General features: G+C 38.8%; 1 protein-coding gene across 1 annotated transcript; it reads left to right on the forward strand.

The window, feature by feature from the left end:
• Positions 1-6: 6 nt before the first annotated feature.
• On the forward strand, positions 7-883 carry LOC113408257 (protein dopey-2-like; the record flags this gene model as incomplete). The annotated part of the gene is made up of 2 exons (XM_026661427.1): positions 7-509; positions 772-883. Coding segments are annotated over exons 1-2 (597 nt in total), but the record flags the coding sequence as incomplete, so codon positions are not given.
• Between the last annotated feature and the right edge of the window lie 207 nt (positions 884-1090).

Consider the following 1090-nt stretch of genomic DNA (forward strand, 5'->3'; position numbering starts at 1 on the left):
ACAAGTCAAAAACGGTATGAACTGATGACATCTGATAAAATTAATAGCGTCATCGAACAGAGCCTCTTTGAAGAAAGCCTTATCAATTTTGGGCAAGATCAGATATGGAGTGAACACCCGCTTCAGATTGAGCTGCTGAAGCTTTTGCAAATATTGATTGTCTTGGAGCACCATCTTGGACAGACACATGAGGAACAGGAGAACCAGCCAGACCTATCTAAGGAATGGCAACGGGCTCTTAATTTCCAGCAGGCTATTAGTGCAATGCAGTATGTGCATCCACACCCAATAACTTCACAAGGATTATTTGTCTCCGCTGTAGTTAGAGGTTTGCAGCCAGAGTATGGCTATGGGATGCATCCATCTTGGGTAGGTTTAGTCACGCATTCTTTGCCATACTTTGGGAAATCTTTAGGCTGGACTGTGGCACCATTTATCATACAGATATGTAAAAACCTGGATGAACTTGTTAAACAGTATGAAAATGAAACTGTGAAGATGTCTGTGAGGTAAGATTCTTAAATCAACATCAAAACTCTGCATTTAACTATTCAGTACAAAGTACTGATGAGCTTATTTTCTCAAACCTCATACTATTGTCTAAAGTATTCTAAAATTACTTTTTTGTCTGACTAGTTATTTTAGAAACTTTGCTTTCTGATACCTCAGCAGTTAGAACATTGGACCAAATACTCTTTTGACCATAGTAGTCATGTAAAGAATGAAAATACCCAGTTGTACTATTAATAACTTTTGTGTTCTTCTCCAAAGCGTAACTTCTAAAAGGGAGAACATTACACCAGATTATCCTCTGACACTTTTGGAAGGCTTAACAACCATTGGTCATTTTTGCCTTTTGGATCATCCTAATCAAGCCAAAAAGGTAGCAAACTGCTTCTTATTACTTCAGTAGATATGTCTCCAAATGCCAACCATACGTTTGACAGTTTGGCCTCAATTCAGCAAAGTACTTAAGTTCTTGGCTGAATCAGGACCATTAATGTCTATTATTATGGGCCCAGAAATGAGAGGCTGTTACTGTAGGGATAGCAGAATCCCCTTCCATGTCGGAAGAGGAACATGCTTGTGT

The sequence above is a fragment of the Terrapene carolina genome, unplaced genomic scaffold (genome assembly GCF_002925995.2).
Source record: "Terrapene carolina triunguis isolate 2854851 unplaced genomic scaffold, T_m_triunguis-2.0 Scaffold3418, whole genome shotgun sequence".
NCBI classification, from domain to species: domain Eukaryota; kingdom Metazoa; phylum Chordata; order Testudines; family Emydidae; genus Terrapene; species Terrapene triunguis.